The following is a 21,129-nucleotide window of genomic DNA, read 5'->3' as shown; positions in this document are numbered from 1 at the left end:
TCCCCAACTGGCGCGAAGCACAGCCCACGTTGGAAGTGCGGGGAGACGCCTGGAGGGATCCCTGCCCATTCTGTAAGGCTCTGGCACATCCCTCCACTTGTGCTGGGTGCACCAGCCAACCCCTGGGCAGCATCTCACTGTCACACTCCGAGGGGTGGCTGGGCACAGAGCAGGGGCTCGGAGGGGGCAGCAGAAGTGAGGGCTGCCCGTGGGCAGAGCCAGCTCCCAGCATGTGCAGAGCAGCAACACCTCACAGAGCTATTTCCAGGTGATCAGGTTCATTAGGGCTGAGCAGGTACTTTGGGAGTGCAGGTAGACCTGAGAAACACCCCCGAGACCAGGCTCAGCATGACAAGGTGGGAAGAAAGCCCCTTTGGCCAAGACTTAAAAATCTATATAGATACAAAAATGGGGATATGAAAGACAATGGCACAGGACAAGATGTTGGCAGTTATTCCAGTCCCTCACCATGCTCCCAGACCTGTCCCACTATGAGCTCTTGACCAAGCTCTTACCCTCAACTCAGCCAAAGCACCTGACCCTGCGTGGACCCAAGGACAGGATGGAGGGCACCAGCCCAACCTAGCCCCAGACACTGCCAAGGCAGCCATGCACACAGCACAGAAAGGGCAGCCCTGGGTTTTATTGCAGGGAAAGAGGTAGAAGGAACTGGACAGAACCAGGAGCTGCTCCTGGTTCCTCTGCTCACTCCAGTTGGAGCACCCAGGCTCCAGGCACAGAACTACTGCGCTCTGTGGCGCTGGGGCTGCGCCTTCCCCCTGGACACAGCCTTCTGCCCGGGCACAGCCTTCCCCCCGGGCACAGCCTTCCCCCTGGACACAGCCTTCCCCCCGGGCACAGCCTTCCCCCCGGGCACAGCCTTCCTCCTGGGCATGGCCTCTGCCCCGAGCCTGGCCCCGCTGCCGGGGGCCGTGTCGGGGACGTCCTCGGCCGAGATGGGCTGGATGATGTGGCCGGCGCGGGTGATGATGCGAGGGGCCGTCAGCTTCTGGAAGGCACGCTGAGTGTTCCACGTGGGGCCCACGGGCGTCCGCATGCTCTGCTCGAACTGCTGGGGCCGCTCGAAGGGGAAGGGCAGCTCGCTGACCTGTGGGGACACACAGGGGTAACAGCTCCGAGCCACCCAGCCCCGCTCTTCCAGCCCATGCTGCCCCCAATGCCCACCCCTTCCCACTTGTCCAGGACCCACTCACACGCTGCTTCCCTTTCCGCTGCCAGCAGAGCCCAGCAGGGCTGGAACAACCACCACCACCAAGGGAGCAGCCCTGTACATCCCTCCTCCTTCATTTCCGAGCTGTTTAAGCTGGAAGCTAAGCATTGGGCAGGGATTACAGGCAGGGGCTGTGGACGTTTTGGGAAGGGATCACAGGAATGCCGCAGGCTCGCCCAGGTGCCAGAGCTCTCACAGAGACCGGGTGTCCCCACCTGGTGTGCTGCCGCGTGGATGTTGCGCTTCTCGCTCAAGATGACGTGGGGCAGGTGCTTGTCCTTCCGCGGAGGCGCTGGCGGCGGCTTAATCAGGAACCTGTGGGCAAGTGAGGGGTCAGGGCTGGCACGGGGCTGGGCGCATCCCTGAGCTCTCCCCCACTCACCTCTTGACCTTCCTGGCGCTGGGTTTCAGCCCCGTGCCGCCCCACTCGCCCCAGCCTGGCAGCACCAGATTCACCGGCTGTGGCTTCGCCGCCTCCTCCGCCTTGCGCTTCTCCCGGCGGAAGTCGGCGACCACATCATCCCCAGCGAAGGCCTCCGTGATCATCCCGCGCTGCTCGATGCCCCCCTCCTGCAGAAGGACAAGGCAGAGTGGATTTAAGGGTTACTGGGGGAATTGGGAGGCACTGGGAGAGGGTTTGTGGGTACCGGGGAGAGTGGGAAGGGTGTTACTGGTGGGGTTTGGGGTTACTGTAGGGGGGTTTAGGAGTACTGGGAGTTACTAGTTTCGGGCTTCTCGTTACTGGGAGGAGGTTTAGAGTCACTGGTTTGGGGTTACTGGGAGGGAGTCCAGGGTTACCAGGAGAGGGTTTGGGGTTACTGGGAGTTAATGGTTTGGGCATTACTGGTTGGATGTTCTGGGTACTGGGGAGCACGGGGGAGGCACAGCCTGCTCACCTCCTCCTCCAGAACCACTGGCAGGCTGGGGCAGTCCATCTCCTGGGGCTTCCCATCCAGCACAGCCTCCAGGCTGATCATCTTCCTCTTGGCTGGTGTTTTCCTGCTATGTCTGTCCCCAGCCCTGCCTTCCTCCTGCCGCTGCGCTCGCTTCCCTGCTCTCGGGGCTACTGCCTTCTCCTGCTCTTCCACAAGCTCCTCCTTGGCCAGACTCTCCACATCCTCCATGGTCTGCACGCGGCGTAGCTGCTCTGAGAGCAGGAGCTGCTCCTGGGCCTGAGGGGGCGGCTCCGGCCCCACACCCACCAGCTCCTCCACACAGACTGGGGGGACTGGGCTGTCGCCCAGCTCCTCAGCACAGACTGGAGGGACTGGGCTGTCCCCCAGCTCCACAGCACAGACTGGAGGGACTGGGCTGTCCCTGGGCCGCTCAGCACTGGCCTCAGTCTCATCAGCACCTACATGTTGAGGGCAGAGATGGTCACTCCACAGGGCAGCAGAGTAAGGACAGCTATGTGAAACCAGCCAAAAACTGTCCCCAGATCCCCCTTCCTTTGTCCAGCCCCACAGCACTCCCAGCCCACCCAGCTCAGGGCCCTGAGCTCCTCACCATGCCCCTCACGGTTCCCTGTCCGCTCCCGTCGCTTCTGCTCAAAGTCTTGCAGCAGAGCTTCTTCCTCTGACAGCTCCTCCTCCTCCTCCTCCTCCATCTCATCCTTGCTCTCCACAGCACCAGGCACTGTGCCATCTCTGGGACCCTCTTGCGCCTCAGGCTCTGGGGCCGGGCCACTGGGCTTGCCCAGCATCCAGGGATTAGCTGTGCTGGCCCCGGTGGGCACAGGCAGGGCCGTGGTGTCCTCCTCGGGCACCTCACACAGCTCCTCCTCAGGTGGCTGCACCCGCACCTTCTGCATCAGCTCCTTGTTCCTGGCCAGCTGCTCCTGCATGGCCTTGCGGGCCTGGGGGACATCGAGAGGTTCTAACCCAGGGCAGAGACAACATTCCTAACCTTCCCTGCCCACCTCAGCCTCCCCCCCTTCCCCAAGCAGTGCTGAGAACCTTGCCACGGCATTTCAATGCATAAATGGGCTTATAAGAGATAGAGAGACTTTATACCATGGTTTGGAGGCACAGGACAAGGGAGAGTGGCTGCACACGGGCAGAAGGCAGGGATAGATGGGATATTGGGAAGAAATTCTTCCCTGTGAGGGTGGGGAGGCCCTGGCACAGGTTCCCAGAGAAGCTGTGAATGCCCCATCCAAGGTCAGGTTGGACAGGGCTTGGAGCAAGCTGGGATAGTGGAAGGTGTCCCTGCTCACAGCAGGGGGGGTGGAACTGGATGAGCTTTAAGGTCCCTTCCCACCAGACTCTTCTGTGGCCCCATCTCACCTCGAGGTCATACTTAGCCATGATGGCCCTGGATCGGGCCCATTTCCCCTTGTTCTGGTGCTTAAGGCTCATCCGCTCCTGGGGGAAGAGAAGCATCACACAGAGTTCCCCAAGGAGCAGGGCTCTCCTGAGGGATGGGGCAGAGGTGCCAAGGCAGCACCTGCATCCTGAGCTGCTCCAGCTCCTCCAGCCGTGCCAAGGCTGCCGCGGGGTCCGATTTGTGCAGCTGCTCAAACTCCTTCAGGGCCTGGCGCCTCCGGCTCTTCTTGAGCACGCGGTGGTACCTGCAGCACAGGGGCGACTCAGGGCTGGGCAGCCCACGGGCAGGGCAGGGCCCAGCCCTCCCACCGTGCCCAGCCCAGCCTCACTTCTTGCTCTTGATCCGCTTCGCTCGCCGGGCCTTGGCCTCGTAGTAGGACTGCACTGCCCGCGCCTTCTGCAGCTCTGCCCGCCGGCGCCGGGCCTGCCAGGGAGCACGGGGTGAGGGATGGGAACATGCGGACATGGGGTGAGGGATGGGGAGCACGGGGTGAGGGATGGGGAGCACAGACTGAGGGCTGGGGCCAAGGAAGAAGCCCCCAGAGCCAGGGCCCAGCAGGGTGAAGCCTCACCTCCTCCAAGCTCATGGCCTGCAGCGAGGCCATCTCCTCCTGTGTCAGCAGCGGGTCTGTGATGGGCTGCTGTGTCTTGTGGAGCAATCCTAAGATCTCCTGCTCCAGCGGAGTTCGGGCCTGTTGGGACAGAAGACACAGGAAGAGGATGAGGAGAACTGCAAGGGCCAATGTTCCCCTGGATGTCCCCATCTGCTGCCCCCAAGGAGGTCTGTGGAAGGCCCAGAGAAGTGTCCCCACCTTGTCTCCCCTTGGGGGACTGGGTGGTCACAGCCCCATTCAGGGGTCCCACACCACAGCCCCTGGGCACTCTCCCAGCCCCGTGGCCAGGGGAGGGCAGGTAGAATTCCTCCCACATTGGAGAAATGGCCTCCCAGTGGCCAGGCAGCGCTGACCAGGCGGCACCACACAGGGAGCATGGAGCAGGAGTTCCAGGCCACGCAATGCCATGTCCCTCCGAAACAGAAAGGGACCTTGGGGCAGATCAATGTGAGTGACAGGTTTGTTGGGAGCTCAGCAGGGGCTGCCCCTCCCTCACCTGAACATCTGACAGCTCCCAGGGATGGCAGTGACTCCCTGCCAGCATCACAACCCCACAGGAATTTGCATTCAAAACCACACACATCCTTCTTTTGTAAGGAATGTTTCCAGGCGTGCAGGATTTGGCAAACCAACCCCCTCTGTCTCAGCACTTGTGGCCAAGGGACACTCCCATGTGCCTGGCCCTGAGAAGCTATAAGGAGGGGAGGGGACAGAGCAGGCTCCAAACCCTTTGCTCATACCTTACCTGGCTTGTCCCAGATGGAATTGACACACCTGCTCTGTGTGAGAACACTGACTGCCCTTTTAACCCTCCCAGCCCAGCGGGCACCTGCCCAACGCGTCAGCCACGGGCTGGGCCCTCCTCACCTCCACTGCTGCTCCCAGTGCAGCCAGGAGACATCGACCTGCCCCAGCTGATTCTGGAGCACCCTGGCCAAAGCCCCGGAGCCGGCCCAGCTGTGTGACCGCCAGTGCCCACCTTCCAGGCCGAGGTCACTCTCTCCAGAGGGGTGACCGTGGCGATGTCCTGCCGCAGGGGGAACACCAGCTGCTCCGCGCGCCGGTTCTGCACCACCACCTGCTGCCACTTCCCCACGTCCTTCGAGGTGGTGACGTAGGCGGCCTCCCTCACCACCTGGAGGGGAACAGGACGGGCAGAGAAAGGCCATGCCGGCCCCCGGGAGCGGCAGGGGGGTACCGAGGGCCCCTTGGCTCCCTGCACTCACCCTCTTGGCCTCCTCTTTGCTCAGTGGCAGCTCCACCGCTGCCTTCCGCTTCACTCTGGCCAGCTCCTTCCTCACGCTGCCCAGCGTGGATTTGGGATGGATGGGCTGCAGCAGCTCCGACAGGACCAGCTTTTCCCCAGCACCTACGCGCAGGTGTGGCACTGCCAGGTGAGGGAGCTGTCCCAGCCCTCGCAGCAGCGCTCGGTGGGCAGCGCCGTCCCGGCCTCCCGAGCCCTGCCCAGCTCCCTGCCTCACCTTTGCAGGTGACATTGAACTCGGACACCTGCCCGCTCGCCTCCGAGCGCTCCGCCAGCTTCCGCCTGCGAGAGAAGGACAGAAAAAAACCCCAGAGGTGCCTCGTGTCCCCCTCGGGGGCTCTGCAGGGTTTGCGACCGGTGCCCGAGGGCAGGGGCCGAGAACCGCCACACCCGCCCCTCTCCCTGGGCAGCCTCTCCCGGCGCGGCTGCTGCAGGAGCCCCGGGGCCGAAGCCATCGGGACGCCCGTACTCCCCGCTCACCGTTTCCGTCCGGACAAGGCGCTGATCGCCTCCAGGAGCTGCCGGTGCCGCCGCTCGCCATCCTCCTGCCACACGGCACACGCGGTCACAGGCCCGGCCTGGCAGAGCGCGCCCACGGGGACGGGCCCCGCGCCGCTCCCAGGCGCTCCCCCGTGCCCCCACGGCGCCGCCCGGCCGAGTCCCGGACCCGGCATCCCCGGCCAGACCACGCCGTCCACCCCGGCCAGGAGAGCGCTCGGAGCCCCGCAAACAGCGGTGGAGGCCGCCCGGAGAGCCCGTCGCACTCCTTCCGGCCCCGCTCACCCCCTCGTCGCTCTCGCTGCCGCTCCCGGCCGCCGCCGCTCCCGGGTCCTCCTCCGCCATGGCTCCGCACGCCGGCACTGCCGCAAAGCGCCACCGAGTGTCGCGCCGGGCCCTCGCGCTCTGCCGCGAAGCGCGCCCGCGTGACGTCAGGGTTGCCATGGCAGCGGGCCCGGCGGGCGGGGCGGGAGCGGGAGCATCGGTGGGGACCGGGGGGGGGCCCGGGAGGGACCGGGGCACCGGCACCGCCGGCCCGGCCCCGGACGGGGCTCCGGGACAGCTCTGCCCCTCCCGGGACGCCCCCGGGTCGCCGGTCAGCGGGAGCCGGCGGTGCCCACCGCGGGCCAGAGCAGCTCTGAGGGTCTCCGCTCCGTCCGCGACCCTCGCGCGTCCCCCCAGCCCCGGTGATTCCGGGATTCGCTGTTCTCCCCCGGGACGTGCCGCGGGCTCGGGGACGGAGCTCCCTCACCTACGGCTCCTCCCGCCCGCCCGGCCCCGGCTCCAGGGAGCGTTTTTGGGGTTTATGGGATTCAAAGGATCGTTGGAGCGAATTCCCGGAGTTCTCAGCTACGGGGAGGTGCCGGTGTCTGTCACCTGCGCCCGCAGCATCCATCCATCCTCCTCGTCCTCTTTGTCGTTCTCCTCCTCCATCCCGAACTGGGCGCACAGGGGGGCTCAGGGCAGGGGCCCGCCGAAGGGAGAGGGATAACGAGCTGCTCCCCATCTGCTCGCGTCTCCATAGCAACAACAGCGGGAAAAGTTCCGTATTTTCCCCTCGGGTTTGACGCTCCGGGCCCTGCCTTTGCCGGCAGCCACGTGCCCACGGGGAGCGCCGTGCGTGGGATGCCGGAGAGGGATGCCGGGGGTGGGATGCCAGGGAGGGATGCCCCGAGGCGGAGTGCCAGGGATAGATGGGATGCTGATGGCAGGATGCCGGGGATGGGATGCTGGGGAGTTCTCCGAACCCAACCCCAGGGTCTGCGTGTGCAAAACCGTGTGAAAACTGCTGTGCAAAATGTGGGAATGGGGCGGGCGGGGAACCCACGAGGCAGCAACCCGTGCGCTCCCCGCGGCGCTGGGGTTCGGCAGCCCGGTGCTTGTGGGCACCCGGTGCGAGAAAATGAAAAAGAAAAGGGGAATGGGGGCCGGCGCCGGTCGGGCCCCACCGGGGGCTGCACCGGGAGGTGTGGCGGGAGCCGCCGGGCCGAGCCGAGCCGAGCCGAGCCGAGCCGAGCCGAGCCGAGCCAAACCGAACCGGGCCGGGCCGGGCCGGGCCGGGCCAAACCGGGCCGGGGCCGGGGCCGGAGCCGCCACGTGCCGCGCCCCGCCTCCGCCCCGCCCTCCCTTGTCCGCACCGGGGCGGGGCCAACCGCGCGGAGTGGCAGCGCCTCTGGCCAATGGGCCTACGAGAAGCGGCGGGGCGGGAGGAGTCGCCGCGAAGTGACAGCGCTGGTGACCAATGGACAGGCGAGAAGCGGCGGGGTAGGAGGAGCTGCCGCCGAGTGACAACGCGCGCGGCCAATAGGCAGGCGGGAGGCGGCGGGGCGGGGCGGGGGGCGCGGCGGGACCAATGGCGGTGGCGGCTCCGCCCCGGTGGGGCGCGGGGCGTGGCGGCCCCTCCCGGCGCGGAGGGAGCGACCGGCGCGGCCCGAGCGGCACCGGCACCGGGTGAGCGGCGGCGCGGGGTCCCTCCCGTCCCCTCCCTTCCCGTCCTCTCCCGTCTCCTCTCTAACCCTTCCATTCCGCCCTCTCCCCTCCGGATCCCGGCACGCCCGCAGAGCCGCAGCCGCCCTGCCCTGTGTGGCCCGGCCCTGCCCTGTGTCCCCTCCCGGTGCGGAGCCGCCCCGCCGGCCCCTCCCGCCCAGCCGAGGGTCTTCCTGGCCGCGCCCCGCGCCCCCTCCCTGGTGGATTCCCACGGCAACGCCCCTCCCGGGCGCGGGGTTTCCATGGCGACGGCGGCCGTCGCCCCCCGCGCCGGTGCCGCCGCCGCCGCCCCGGTGCTGACCGAGCGCTCTCCCCGTTCCCTCTCCCGCAGCCGCCTGCCCAGCCCAGCCCAGCGCGGCCCCGCGGGGCCCCGATGATGCCGGGCGCGCGGGCGGCGGAGGAGCAGCAGCGCCCGGAGGTGCGGCGGCCGCTGCCGCCCCAGTGACGGCCCCGCCATGTCGGTGATGGTGGCGAGGAAGAAGGTGGTTCGGAAATGGGAGAAGCTGCCGGGCAGGAACACCTTCTGCTGCGACGGCCGCATCATGATGGCCCGGCAGAAGGGCATCTTCTACCTGACCCTCTTCCTCATCCTCGGCACCTGTGCCCTCTTCTTCGCCTTCGAGTGAGTTCCCCGGGGACCCCGCGGGACGGGGATGGGGATGGGGTGCCCGGGGCCCTCGGCAGAGGGAGGGGAGCCTGGCGCGGTGCAGCCTGGCAGAGGGTGGCTCTCCCAGTCCAGATCTGCTTCCTCACCCTCAGCAGACCGACCCTGGAGGTTTTGGGGAGAACGGGCCCTGCTGGAGCTTGTGACACTGGCCTCTCTTCCCCGTGGGTCACCTTCTGTCTGGGACTTGGCAGTCCCTTGTCCCGAGTGTTCCTGGCTCCAGGATAGCTGGGGTGAAAGGGCGCTGCTGCTGCTGCAGCCCCGGGGCCCAGCCTGCGTCCTTACCCACGAGGGGACGTGCAGCTCCCACGCCAGCCCCACCAGCGAGCTGACCCCAACTGGAGGATTAATGAGGAGTGAGCTTGGGGGTCCTGCCAGTCCAACCTACCCCCAGCCTCCAGGCTGCACTACAGCAGAGCCCCCGCAGCCAGAGCCATCCTGGTGTTTGGGAAGGATCCGACCACTCCTTACATCACCTCAGCAGCCTAAAGGCCTTCAGCCAAAACCTTCGATCCTGCTGAAAAAGAGGGATCTGCCCTCCCCTCAGCTCTCTCTGGGAGCCGGGCTGAGGAGTTGGGCTGGCCTTAGACTAATCCGAAAACCAAAAAACAAGCAAAAAGGGAAAAGCCTGTGTTTGTCTGGGCCGATGGTGTGGGAGGGGGCAGGACACCCCTGTTGCCTGGTTAGAGGATGAGCTTGGATCAGCTAAACAACTGCAAAACTTCCCTTGCTTGGTCTCCATGGGCATGTTTGTGTTCTGGGGCGGGAGAAGGGCTGAAACAGGGTTGGGTAACACAAAAGCTAAGCCAGGAAGAACGAGTGGAAGGAGCTGCTTGCTGGCTAAGCCCTGGCTATTCCTGCAGGTCCAAAAAGCCCTTGGCCCAGATGCTGTCCTCCTCAGCATCTTTCCTAAGCCAGGGAACTTGTTTCCACATTCCCTGGCCCAGCGTGTCTCTCCCTGCTTCCCTGCCCAAATTATCCCTGGCTCAGTCTGAATTCCGAGGTACCAAGTGACACCGCTCTTGGTTTGATGTTTGGGGGTTTTTCCATCTAAAAAATGGGGCTGAGCCTTCCTGCCTTACAGGAAGAACTAATAAGTGTCGGTGCTCCAGAAATGCTTACTGCTGCACCAGAAACACTGATTTGAGGGATAATTGCTCTGGCTCCCTGTGGATCCTGTCCGTAGCAGGAGAGTGAACCACATCCCGCTCTGCCGTGGTTGCACTAGGCAGAGTGAGCCAAGGCTGTTTTGCAGACCTAGGCTGTGGTTAGTCAGGAACGTGACTGGAAATTCCTTGAGAAGCCCCTTTCCATGCTCTGGCAGGCAGAGGCCTGTGGAGGGGTCGCTTGCACCAAGACATCCAGGCCGTGCCTAGAACTGGAGGGTGGGCTCTGCGGGGGGAGTGCCTATGGGAACAAGATCACCTCTGAATTTTAGTTAAATCATCTGAGGGAGATTAGGAAAAGTTTGGGAAAATCCAAATAGCCATTTGATTCTTTCAGTGCGGAACACCTCAGTGTTGGTTTTTTTGGAAGAAGGAGGGTTGTTTTGAACTTGTTTGGGGATTTTTGAATGTGGGATGGGGATGAAATGTTGCCTTCCCAACGGTAAACACTGCCCAAGGTCTCTATTTCACTGATCAGGCTGAGATAAGCAGCTTGGCTTCTTGGGAGCCCTTCCTGCCCTGCATGTGTAGGGAGTTTTGGGTGAGGATCTCAGCCTCGATCTTTCACTGTGTTGTCCATTTGTCTCAGTGTTTGGCAGGTTCTTTAGCGTTTGCATGGAAATTCCTGGTTTCCCCCTTAAAGTTCGTGTCTGGGTTTGGAGCGGCAGCCGGCGGTGGGCGGAGGAGCCCTTTCCCTCGCTGCCCGCTCACTGCAGGCTGCCTGTGCCGTGCTGCTGCTCCATTCAGCTGAATCACTTGCGCAGTCACACCTTGTCTGAGCACGGCTCCGGGGTGCCTGGAGCCAGGACCCGTCTGGCTGCTCGCCCTGCGCCGGGCTGGGCTGGATCCCGGTGCTCCAGGCTGCGCTGGCTCCAGTTACAGCTGAGGCCGGTGGGGACGGGCACCCAGGTCAGGAGAAAAGCCACCGCAGTTCCCTCCCAGCCCTGGAGCCATGGCCGCACTCGTGGGGCTGCTGCTGGTGGTGGTTTTTTCCTCCGAGTTGCTCCAGTGCTGTCAGCGGCTCCGCGGTGTCCACAGGTGAGGGGGCTGAGCCACCTCAGCCCCGTGGCTGGGAATTTGAGTTGTAGATCCCCCAAACCGCAGCGCTGTGGTCTGGGATCGGGGAAATCTCTCCAGCCAGGAGCAAACAGGACCCAGAGGCTGGCAGAACTCAGTGCTGTACCTGAGATCCGACTCCTCCCTCCTAGATAAGGCAGAGGGACGGAGCTGTGCTGGCTCCCGGGAAGGGCTCTGCAGCGACCGGAGTCCTGTGCCCAAGGGCACCTCTCTCACCACTCTGTTGGCAGGGAGCAGCTCCCACTGCTTGGGGCTGGCCCCTGCAGAGTCCGAGACCTGTGTTTAACTGGGTCTGCTCTGTAACAGGTCCCATAAAATACAGTTTCACATCCTCTTGGCCTTATTTCAGACTCCTAATGGTATGTCAGCCCTGTGGTTGGGCACTTAGCTGCTGTCTGCTTGAGGTGTTCCAGCACGAGGAGAAGACCAGATAAAGCACTTGTGAATTCTCTTTAGGACCTGGGATAATGGGAGGCACTGTCTGGGAGTTCCCTTTGCCGTTCCTGTCTCTCCTGAAGCGAGTTCCATGCTCAGCTGACGGGAATGGGATTTCTTTTGTCTCTCGCTTTTCAGCACAAAACTTGGCGTCTGTAAATGTTAGAGGCATGATAGCACCAGCAACACTGGCTCCTCACGGGAGGGGGCTGCTCTTGGATTTTCCAGTGCCCAAGCATGTTTGTCACTTTGTTTTTCCTACTTTCTTAGCTTTGTAGAGATGAAAATGTCTTTGTTTTCTGCTGAGTTGAAAACATCTACACTGCCGCTTGTGTGACTTTATTTTGTAGTTTTGATTTCCAAACCCCAGAGACCCAAGTCTGACAGAGGGGCCTCTGAGCTGGCGTTACCTCTGGTTAGATCTGTGTCAAGCATGGTCAAAACTTACATGTGAGTTGAGTGGTGCTTTTTAATCATTGTAATTTCTCTCAATAGAAGTGAACTTTTTGGTGTCCAGACTTCAGCTTGTTTTGCTCCTGTTTCTGCAGGAAGTGGCCACTCGTGGGGTTTGGATTGACCTTTTTCTTATATGGGGTTCCTTCTCAGGGGATGATTTTGCCCTCCCTGCAGCCTCCACATCCTCTGTGGCACCCCCATTCCCAGATGGATCTTGGGGTGATTTGCCTGCGTGGAGATTTGAGATTTTAGCTGGGAAAGGAGCAATGACATCGGCATAACATGTCTGTCTCCTGCCTCAGTTGGGTCAGAAGCACATGGCGTGTGCTAACAGTTGATATGTCACTGCTGGCAAATGGGGAGAGCTTCCATGGAGAGCTCCAGCCCTGCCTGTGCTGCTGGGAAGGGCAGTGTTGTGGTGCGGCCGGGCCTTGGAGCAGCTGCTTCCACGCTTACCTCAAACCCAGCAGCTGCTAGACACCATCCCAGGGCTGGTGTGAACAGCCAGCACAGCCAGGCTGCAGTGCCCTGGTGAGGGTCAGGCATTTGGGAAAGGTACAGCTCTGCTGGCACTCACACCAGGCACACGGTGTGGCTGTGCTGTAGCTGAGCAAAGTTAAACTGGTGATTTGCAGGTGAGACAACAGTGGGTGAGTGAGTGATACTGCAGAGCTTGTGCTAAGCCCTGGGAGCTGTGCTGCCCTGTGGCCGTGGCTGCAGTCCCTGTCACCAGGGCTGGCATGGTGGCTTTCCCCTTCCTCCAGGGCTTTGCTCAATGTGCCGATTACAACAGACCTTCCCAAGTGGGTGCAAAATAACCAGCCAAGCACCGTAACTCATGGCACCTCCCAGCTGCTTCTCCCCCTGCTCCCCATTCCAATGATCTCTTTGTTCAGCCTGCCTGCCCCCAGCCCATCCCGCTGTGATGATTAGTTGTGATAGTGCTGTTATTGTCTGCTTTTTGGTGACAAAACGCTCCAGAGCACAGATATGGTGCTGGGAGTGGGGGAGCAGCGTCCTCACATGCCAACAGAGCATCTCTGTTGGCTCTGAGCTCTCCCAAACAAAAGATCTTTAAATGTCTGTTCCTGAGCAGTGAAATTGTCTTCGAGATAAGGCGTGGACTGAAGATACCCCAGTGCTAGAGCGTACCTGAGTACCAACCCAAGACTTTGTGTGGCTGCTTTCCCTGCTGTGGACGTGTTCCCCGAGTCCCCTCCCGAAGAGCGAGGCCCCTCAGCACAGCTGGTGGGCTCCATGCTGGGCTCCATGCTGGGCCTTGGGGTGCAGTTTCACCGTGGTGGAAGCTCCTCTGGCTCTTACCTCTGCTCTCACCTGCAAGGGGCCACAGAAGCCAGCCCAGCTAAGGGAAGCTAAGCTTAGCCTGTGTGGAAGCAGGAGGTCCAGGGCTCAGCTTTAACACGGCTCGTGGATCCGTATTTAAACCCACAATACGTTCATGTTGCCACAGCGGTTCCAAAAGCTGTCGTATCAGCTGGACAAGGGTCAGGCTGCAGCCCTTTGGGGCAGACAGTGTCCAGCTTTTCAAGGAATAATCACAGAATCATTTAGGGTGGAAAAAACCCCCAAGACCACCAAGTCCAATCTGTGACTGGTCACCACCTTGTCAACCAGCCCAGAGCACTGAGTGCCATGTCCAGTTGTTCCTTGGACACCTGCAGGGATGGGAACTCCACCACCTCTGTGGGAAGCCCTTTTCAATGCCTGACAACCCTTTCCATAGAAAAATTTCTCCTGATGTCCAACCTGAACCTCCCCTGGCACAGCTTGAGGCAGTGTCCTCTTGTCCTGTCACTGACTACCTGGGAGAGGAGGCTGACCTGCGCCTAAATCCATGTTCCATGTTCCTAACCCCATATTTCTACCTAAATGAGAGCTCTAAATGAGCTCCAAGGTTTTTGTTTACTTGCTGACTGACTCGCAGCTGTCCCTGGACTTTGCCCTTGCAAAGGGAATGCGAAGTTATCTTGGGCTGCCTGAAGACAATAAGCTCGGCCCTCCAGTTCTTCGTCTGTGGGCAGGGCTGGGCACAGGGACGTTGTTTTGGGGAACTGCAGAGTGTGCAGTGTCTGAAATGAAGGATGTTGGTTTAGGGGCCAGGCCCTCTGTGTTGCTGTGGGCTCCTGGTGTTGCAGCTGTGACTAAAGCGTGCTGTGGCTTCAGTGTGCAGCCCTTCTGTCCTCGTCATGCGTGGGGGACAGCCGCTGGAGTCGGGCAATGGCCCGGGACACGTTCCTGCAGTGGGCCTGCAGAGCCCAGTGCTGCCAGCTGGAGCTGGAAACTGTGTTGTGTTTGGGGAATCTATGGTGGGAATGGTGTCCAGAATTAAACACTGCTGTGGAGGTCATGGAAGTGGCCTTGCTTGGGATGGCAGCCCCACCAGGGAGGATAATCCCTGGCCCCTCACTGCAGTAGCCTGATGCTCCCGTGGAGGGTAGCTGTGTAACAGCAGGAGTCTGGGTTGGATCCAGCCCTTAGCAGAAGGGATAAAGGGTGGATCCTAGAAAGGCAGGAGCCTGAAAGCCTGGGTGCCCAGCTGCCTCAGGAGGCACCTGGGGAAGGGATGTGTGCGAGGAGAGGTGAGACATGGCACAAATGGTGGGATGTGGGTGGGCTTTCCCTTAAACTTCACCCCAACATCAGTGGGGTTTTCTGAAGGAATCAGGGTAAAATGTGTTTTTTTTCAGCTCAGTATGTCTCTAAATCATGACTTCTGCCCAGGCCTCCCACACAGCCTGTGTTGTGGCACCCATGGGGACATGGCTGTGGGTGTCCAGGAGCAGCACAGCCATGGTGAGATGAGTCCCATGCTCCCTTTGCATCTCCTCCATCAGCAGCATCAGCACCATAAACTCCTCATTGGGCCTTGCTGCATTTATAGAGCAAACACACCTTGTTCCCTTTGGAGCTGGGGGTCTTGAAGCAGGAGCCTTTCTGCTTTATTTGGAGCATTGCAGTCCATTGTCTCAGAAAAGCCAAAGGAAGCCAGATGTCTTGTTGCATGGGAATGTTGTGCTTCCACAGGAATCCATTCCTGAGAAGCACAGGATGCACCTAATCCCAATAATTTCTGTGGTGCTGGAAGCTGCTGCCCTTTAGGGGCCAGCCAGAGAGTCCCACCATCCCCACAGGCTTCCATGCCTTCTGGCTCTCCAGGCTTGGGATCCCCTCAGGCTTTGGGTGCTTCTCCCAGTGGTCTGGCCCATCCCTTGGCACCAGGAATGTAGTGGACAAGGTCTCTCCAGCTGCCTGGTTGTGTTTCTGGCATTACTTAAAATGGGAGCTGAAAACAGAACAAATGCTGGGAAGTATCTGTGCCTGGCTGGTGGAAAACACGGAGATGCTGTGATGGTGCCTGGTTGTTGGAGCTGCCCCAGGAGTGTTCCCTTGTGGTGGTGGGATCAGAAGGATGTACTGAACAGCTTCTCTGCTCCAGATCTGAGCAGTGCCCGGGCTCTGATGCCATGCCAGGCGCTCGGCCCGGCACCGGCAGACTCTGACTCATTGCCTCCCGCCCCGTGTCCGCAGGTGCCGGTACCTGGCTGTCCAGCTGTCCCCGGCCATCCCCGTGTTTGCAGCAGTTCTCTTCCTGTTTGCCATGGCCACGCTGCTGCGGACCAGCTTCAGCGACCCTGGCGTGATCCCGAGGGCCCTGCCCGACGAGGCAGCCTTCATTGAGATGGAGATCGGTGAGTGTGGAGCAGCCAAGCTGGTGAGGGCTGGAAAAGCCTCTCTATTTATGGCATATTTCTAGGTTACAGTCCCTGCAGAGTTTATCTTCCTGGCTGGACCTCCAAAAGTGAGGATTGCCCCAATCTGCTGGCTCACTGTACTTGGCCAAGTCTCAGAAAGTTGGCAGGATGTACCTGCGTCCCTCCCTGGGAGCCGTTTCACCTGCTGCTTTCTCTCCCATAGCCATGTACATACAAACTCAGTTTGTTTTTGATAAGGGGTGTAGAAAGCCTGGAGTGATCCCCTTGGTCCTTCAGGGAGGGAGGAGGTTTGGTGGATGTGGGTGATAACACCCAGCCCACTCTCAACATGCCCATGAAAGCTCTGGCATCCCTTTTCCTGCCTCCAAGCTGCCAGGTTGGCTCTGGCCCGCATGAGCAGAGCTGCAGCCTCCGGCTCCGGAGCCAGTGGGCTCTGATCCCGCTGGTAGGAAAGGCAGGGAAGTGAGTTGTCGTTTGAGGCCTGGCGTGTTGTAGCAGCAGGTCCGATCTGTGCCCGGCTCTCTCTGGCAGAGGCCACCAACGGGACCGTGCCGCAGGGTCAGCGCCCGCCCCCGCGCATCAAGAACTTCCAGATCAACAACCAGATCGTGAAGCTCAAGTACTGCTACACGTGTAAGATCTTCCGGCCGCCCCGCGCCTCGCACTGCAGCATCTGCGACAACTGCGTGGGTGAGTGGGGCTGGGAGCTGGGCCTGCTCCTCGCAGGGAGCCTCGGGGGAGGGACGGGCCCGTGCCCGGGCTTGTGCTGGGCAGCTCTGGACTGCTGGAGTGTCCGGGCTGCCTTGTCTTGTACTCAAGGAGCTTGAGGTTTGCTCAGAATCTGGAGCCAGGTGGTTCCTCTTTGCCAGGACTTTGACAGTAACCAGTCTAACCGAGCCCAGCTGCTCTGTGTACACGTGCAGCCCGCTTTTGAGTTCCACTGGACTCTGGCCTTGCAGGACTGGAGGGTTGCAGTGGAGAGTTGTGTCTCAGGTGACAGCAGCTCCTTCATCAGCACAGAGACTGTGCCATTCCCTGGGGTGCCCTGGTTGTTGTTCTCCTTCTGTGTATGTAATTGGCTCATGTTCAGCATCACTGCTCCAGGCAGAAATCCCATCCTTCTGCACCCCTTTGCTCCTTTTCAGATTCCCAGCCTTTGTGTGTTTGTACAGTTCCTTGAACCCTCTCCTGATTATTCCAGGGTAAGAACTTGGGGACCCCCAGGCCTTCATCTAACCCATGTGCTGTGGCTGTTGTACCCCAGGGAAAGAAGACATGAGGGGTCAAGCTCAAACTCTCTCTTAATGTGCAAAATGACTCATTATCAAACGATTTTGGACTTTTGACCTCCTGAAAGGAGGCCAGAATGTGGGGTCCTGAGTGAGCGGAGGGTTGGACTTGTCAGTTTGTGCCAGCCTGGATTTTCGAGGTGGAAACAGGAGCAAGGATCTAGAGGTGGGCAGGGCCATGCCAGGGCAGTGCTAATCTTCATCTTGGCTTCCCCAGAGCGCTTCGACCATCACTGTCCCTGGGTGGGCAACTGCGTGGGGAAGAGGAACTACCGCTACTTCTACCTCTTCATCCTCTCGCTCTCCCTCCTCACCATCTACATCTTCACCTTCAACATCGTCTACGTAGCACTGAGTGAGTCTGCCTGGAAAGCTGGATGGCTGGGAGGGACAGAGTGGGGCTACAGATGGTGTGAAACCAGGGAACTGGACACAGTGGGATGTTCCATATTAAAGAATCTCTCTCTTTTTGTACTGCAGAATCTCTGAAGATTGGGTTTCTGAACACGTTGAAGGAAACCCCAGGGACATATCCTTCCATGGTCCTGAGGGCTTGGCTTCTCCAAAGCTGGGGGTTAGTGGGAGCTGCACTGAAGAGTGGCTGCCTTGGCCACTCTGAGTCTTTCAAAGCATTTTCCTCCCAGGTGACAATGTGGGGAGGAGTTTCGTGGCTTTTGGGAGGAGAACAAAACAGAAAACAGTGGCTAGGAGAGGAAGAGAAGTTGGTGTTTCTGGGGGCAGTAACAGGTGGGCTGAGCCTGCTCTCAGGCTGTTCCTAGTCCTTAACTGTTCTCACTGTACTGGAGGTGCTCATCTGTTTCTTTACGCTGTGGTCGGTGGTGGGGTTAACTGGGTTCCACACCTTCCTGGTGGCACTGAATCAGACAACCAACGAAGACGTAAGTAGAGCCTTCCTCTTCCTCTGAGCTGTCGCCGTTTCTCAGTGTGTCAAGGCTGTGCACAGCACAGGGATCTGGGGGCTGGGGCAGGGTGTCCCTGGAGTAAACCTGAGCTTGTGCCCAACTATTTCAGATTAAGGGGTCCTGGACTGGGAAGAACCGCGTGCAGAATCCCTACAGCCACGGCAACATAGTGAAGAACTGCTGCGAGGTGCTCTGCGGGCCCCTGCCCCCCAGGTGAGCTCCTGAGGGGTAGCCTTGACCTTCATCTTCCAGCAGCAGTTCTGGTGGGGAGAGAGGTGGGATTTGGGGAGACATGGGTCTCTGATGGCGTGGCTGTGTCCTTGCAGCGTCCTGGACAGACGGGGCATCCTGCAGCAGGAGGAGAGCACAGCTCAGGAGGGGTCGTGCCTGCAGGGGCCTGGCACGCAGGAGCCCCCAGCCACGCAGGGCCCTGGGCAGGCCCAGGAGGGTGGCATGAAGCAGCAGGACGGCAGCATTCCTCCCCCCAGTGCCGTGAGTGATCTTCTTGGGAGCTGGGGGGGGCTCTGGGACAGCAAGAGGAAGCTGAGTGTGACTTAGAAAGGACAAAATGATATGGGGGGTCTGTGCTGAGAGGCTGCTGCTGAAAAGCTTGTTTGCTCTGACCCTGGAAACCAGCGTGTGTTGGTTTCCTTGGATTTCCTCAAAGGAGATCACGGCTGGGGTTTTGGAGATCAGTCCTGCCATGAGAGCACTCTGGAGCTGTTGCCCATGGAGCTTGATGGGGCTGGGAGGGCTGGGAGGTTGCACACATCTTGTTCTGGTGCTGCATGTGAGCTGCAGGTCTGTCCCTGGGATCTCCATCCTTGGAGAAAGCTGTTGTGGCCCTGAGCAGCCTGCTCTGTGTTTGAAATTAGTCCTGCTTTAAGGACGTGGTTTGACAGGAGACCTCCAGAGTGCCCTTCCCACCTAAATTATTCCATGAACGTGGTGGGAAATAGCTCAGCTTGCTCCTGCTTGGGCATGAGTTGTCGCTTCTCTGGTGGACACAGCCCAGACACTTCTGTTGGAGCAGTCCAGTGCTCCAGCTCTCCCTGAAGCTGCTGTTCTGCCTGTTGGGTGGCCCCTGGTTTCTGGTTTCTCCTTGTCCCAAGCCCAGCTGAGACGGCTGCCAGTGGAGCTGGAGGCAGTAGCGGAGCGGTGGGGGCTGTGTGCTCAGGCTCTGCACTGGGCTGTTCCTGCAGGTCACTCTGTCCTCTCTCCGCAGGTCCCTGCGCCGTCCGTGAGCGACACCGAGATGCCAGAGGAGAAGCAGCGAACGCCTGGGGAGCTCCCGGTGCCCTCCCCGGACGCTGGGCGAGCGGAGCACTAGCATCTGCTTGGAAGGGAGAACTTTCTTGTTTTGTCTAATCAAAGCTGGAAGTGGTGGAGGAGAGGAGGAGAAGGGCTGGATGGCAGGCACCTGATTCCCCATGGCCATTTTGCTTTAGTCATTACTCACCGCGGTGCGGGCGGCGCTGGCCCTGCGCGGTGGCACGGGACAGCGAGCGTGGGCAGCACGCCCTGGTCACCACGGGGCACTGCCACCACCAGGGCAGCTCTGCCTGGGGCCGGGCCTCTGGCTCTGCGGGCTGTCCTGGATGCTCCATCCCGGCGCGGGGCTGGGGCTGTCCCTCTGCCGGGGCCCGGCTCTGACCAGGAATCCCCCCAGGAAGGGGAGAGCAATCGTGGCAGCAGCGTCCTCTCTCCCCTCCTCACTCCTTCCTCTAATCTGTCGCGTTGTTTTGTGGTTGGCGTGGCAAGGCTTGTCAGGAGACATTTTGGTGCCCAAAGGACCCAAACAAGCGGGAAGGAGTTGTGCTGGCAGCGGTTTTTAAGTAGCGTTCTTCCTGTGCTCCTTTTCATGTGGTGTAGCAAGGCAGCAGCTGTGAGGGGACCCTCCCTCCCATCCTGCCCTGGGGCTCACACCACCCTGGGGCTTCCAGGGAGGGAGAGGACAGCCCTTGCCCCTCCCTGGCCACAGAGCAGTTGTGCCGGGGTGGACTGAGCTGCAGGGAAGGGTCTGCCCGTGCCACTGGCTCCTGGCTGGTGCTGGGGCTGCATTTGCTGCCGCGTGTCCGCACTGAGCCCTCTCCGGCTGTGGCACGGCTGCTCTGCAGAACCTCAGCTCCGATTCTGTGTTGTGTCACTGCGTCCCCATGTCCCCCCCTCCTTGCCTTGCTCCGCAGTTCTCAGCCACCCTAGACTGGCTTTGGGAGCCTTGGATCTTCCCAGGATTGTGCCAGCTGCCCAGGGCTGGGCTGTGTGGTGTTGGTCACTTGTGTGTCCTCAGCGGAGGAGAGGCTGGGGGATGGTGGGAGAGCTCTGTGCCATGGCAGGGCTCCCCCCGCTCCACAGCCCCCATCCTGCACTGGCAGGACCCTCACACCTGTGGGGTCCCCACAGAGGCTGCTGGTGGAGGAGAGGCCATTCCGTGCCCCGGCAGCTCCGCATCCCACGCCACAAGCACTGGGCGCTCCCGTTCTCCCCGCAGGCGTGCGGTGGGTGGTGGCAGGTGGAGGGTGTCCAGCCTGGCCAGTCCCGTGTGTGTGTCCGTGATGCTCCTGCCTGGCAGTGGGAAATGGCTGCAGCTCCCTCCCTGGCCTCTCGTGCCACCCTGCTCTCAGCAGTGGTGAGGAGCGGGTGCAGCCGGGACCCTGCTCCCTCTGGAGCCTCCCTGTGCCTCCCAGCTCGCTCCTTGCCGCTGGCCCTGGGTGAGGTGCGGTGTTAAAGTGGCACCTGCACTGCCCCCTGTCCCGGGTGAGAGGGCAGAGCTGCCACAGCAGCTCCCAGCTGGAGTGTGCCAGGGAAGGAGCCCCGGCCTCCCTGCCACGGCCCCGCAGCCAGCCCAGCCCCATCCTGTTCCATCCCCCGGGGACAGGGGTCCTGCGCCCCACCCCGTGGGAGTCACCCCAACACGCTACTGACCAAATCTCCAATTCAGTGTGAAAAAGTGTATTTTTTGGCTCTGCTGCTCCCTGTTCCACGCGGTGTGTGGAGTGCTGCCTGCCGGGACCTGCCTGCACGGGTCAGGGTCTCCAGAAGCAAGGAAGGGGTTGGGTGAGGGTTGGGTGTTCTTTTTTTTTTTCTTCTTATTATTTTTTTTTAATTTTAAAACAATGAAGGAAACTTAATTGGTTTGAAAATGGCTGAGCTGTAGCCCCTGCGTGTCTGTACTGCCCCAAGCCAGCTGCCTCTTCCCCCTTCCCTGTGTCTTTCCAGGCCTCTCCATCTCACACTTCCAGTGTGTCTTAGCTGTGTTATTTGCATCTTGCTGTCGCCCACGGCAGGTGAGGGGGGTCTCCGTGTGTCCATGCTGGGAAGTGTCAGTGTCCTGGGAAGGCTTTAGTTGCCTGCAGACACAGCTTCCCTCCCCAGCTCCCTTCCTGAGCCTGCTGGCAAACCTGGGAAAAGGCAGCCAATGCCTGCGGTGTCCTGGCAGGGAGCGCGGTGCCCCGGCGTGCCCAGAGC

General features: G+C 61.0%; 2 protein-coding genes across 3 annotated transcripts; one reads left to right on the top strand and one right to left on the bottom strand.

Annotated features, from left to right (window-relative positions):
• Positions 1-623: 623 nt before the first annotated feature.
• On the bottom strand, positions 624-6,375 carry UTP14A (UTP14A small subunit processome component; the record flags this gene model as incomplete). Its single annotated transcript, XM_082289630.1, has 14 exons — positions 624-1,108; positions 1,447-1,546; positions 1,614-1,801; positions 2,128-2,585; positions 2,738-3,086; positions 3,517-3,594; positions 3,677-3,800; positions 3,885-3,979; positions 4,128-4,247; positions 5,149-5,304; positions 5,396-5,538; positions 5,651-5,715; positions 5,914-5,978; positions 6,217-6,375. 14 exons carry the CDS (start codon positions 6,373-6,375, stop codon positions 743-745), a joined length of 2,466 nt encoding a protein of 821 aa, XP_082145756.1. The 3' UTR covers positions 624-742.
• Positions 6,376-7,814: 1,439 nt separating this feature from the next.
• ZDHHC9 (zDHHC palmitoyltransferase 9) lies at positions 7,815-21,051 on the top strand. Of its 2 annotated transcripts, none has more exons than XM_082289416.1 (10): positions 7,815-7,881; positions 8,249-8,539; positions 15,265-15,425; positions 15,981-16,139; positions 16,956-17,093; positions 17,219-17,267; positions 17,535-17,637; positions 17,771-17,874; positions 17,988-18,153; positions 18,887-21,051. In XM_082289416.1, exons 2-10 carry the CDS (start codon positions 8,373-8,375, stop codon positions 18,989-18,991), a joined length of 1,152 nt encoding a protein of 383 aa, XP_082145542.1. In that variant the 5' UTR covers positions 7,815-7,881; positions 8,249-8,372; the 3' UTR covers positions 18,992-21,051. The 2 variants fall into 2 exon arrangements, with proteins under 2 accessions (XP_082145542.1, XP_082145541.1); XM_082289415.1 differs by having other exon boundaries at positions 15,948-16,139.
• Positions 21,052-21,129: the final 78 nt, after the last annotated feature.

This window comes from Coloeus monedula (genome assembly GCF_965178545.1).
Source record: "Coloeus monedula genome assembly, chromosome: 12".
Taxonomy (NCBI): domain Eukaryota; kingdom Metazoa; phylum Chordata; class Aves; order Passeriformes; family Corvidae; genus Coloeus; species Coloeus monedula.
Note: the sequence above shows the minus strand (reverse complement) of the source record. Positions and strands in the feature narration are given on the sequence as shown.